Source organism: Oncorhynchus keta, chromosome 8, assembly GCF_023373465.1.
Source record: "Oncorhynchus keta strain PuntledgeMale-10-30-2019 chromosome 8, Oket_V2, whole genome shotgun sequence".
Taxonomy (NCBI): domain Eukaryota; kingdom Metazoa; phylum Chordata; class Actinopteri; order Salmoniformes; family Salmonidae; genus Oncorhynchus; species Oncorhynchus keta.
Genome location: NC_068428.1, coordinates 46,963,304 through 46,964,353, shown reverse-complemented (window position 1 = coordinate 46,964,353; position 1,050 = coordinate 46,963,304). Strand labels below are relative to the sequence as shown.

At 55.0% G+C, this 1,050-nt stretch overlaps 1 protein-coding gene across 2 annotated transcripts in view; it reads left to right on the top strand.

Annotated features, from left to right (window-relative positions):
• LOC127931598 (ubiquitin carboxyl-terminal hydrolase 26-like) overlaps positions 1 to 629 on the top strand; it is a 1,926-nt gene extending 1,297 nt beyond the window's left edge. For both annotated transcript variants that reach the window (XR_008141891.1, XM_052524736.1), the window contains exon 5: positions 1 to 629. This exon is cut by the window's left edge. Coding sequence is in view for 1 of the 2 variants with exons in the window: in XM_052524736.1 (XP_052380696.1) it covers positions 1 to 64 (64 nt within the window). In the remaining variant the exon portion in view is untranslated.
• The last annotated feature ends 421 nt before the right edge of the window (positions 630 to 1,050 follow it).

Genomic DNA, 1,050 nt, shown 5'->3' with positions numbered 1-1,050 from the left:
GGACCAGGAGTACCCATCATTAAACTCAGGGAGAGGCACAGCGCTCAGGGACCACCTGGAGTAGCACCTACCACACACCAAGAAACATCAGATGAATCAAATTAGGCTGCCCTACACCACCATCAAGCTGCCCTACACCACCATCAAGCTGCCCTACACCACCATCAAGCTGCCCTACACCACCATCAAGCTGTCCTACACCACCATCAACTGCCCTACACCACCATCAACTGCCTTAGACCACCATCAAGCTGCCCTACACCACCATCAAGCTGTCCTACACCACCATCAACTGCCCTACACCACCATCAAGCTGCCCTACACCACCATCAACTGCCTTAGACCACCATCAAGCTGCCCTACACCACCATCAAGCTGTCCTACACCACCATCAACTGCCCTACACCACCATCAAGCTGCCCTACACCACCATCAAGCTGCCCTACACCACCATCAAGCTGTCCTTCACCACCATCAACTGCCCTACACCACCATCAAGCTGTCCTACACCACCATCAACTGCCTTAGACCACCATAAAGCTGCCCTAGACCACCATCAACTGCCTTAGACCACCATAAAGCTGCCCTAGACCACCATCAGGCTGCCCATCACCACCAGCAAGCTGCCCTAGACCACCATCAGACCTCCCTACTCCACCATCAAGCTGCCCTAGACCACCATCAAGCTGCCCTACACCACCATCAAGCTGCCCTACACCACCATCAAGCTGCCCTAGACCACCATCAAGCTGCCCTAGACCACCATCAAGCTGCCCTAGACCACCATCAAGCTGCCTTACACCACCATCAAGCTGCCCTAGACCACCATCAACTGCCTTAGACCACCATCAAGCTGCCCTAGACCACCATCAAGCTGCCCTAGACCACCATCAAGCTGCCCTAGACCACCATCAAGCTGCCCTAGACCACCATCAAGCTGCCCTAGACCACCATCAAGCTGCCCTAGACCACCATCAAGCTGCCTTACACCACCATCAAGCTGCCCTAGACCACCATCAACTGCCTTAGACCACCATCAAGCTGCCCTAC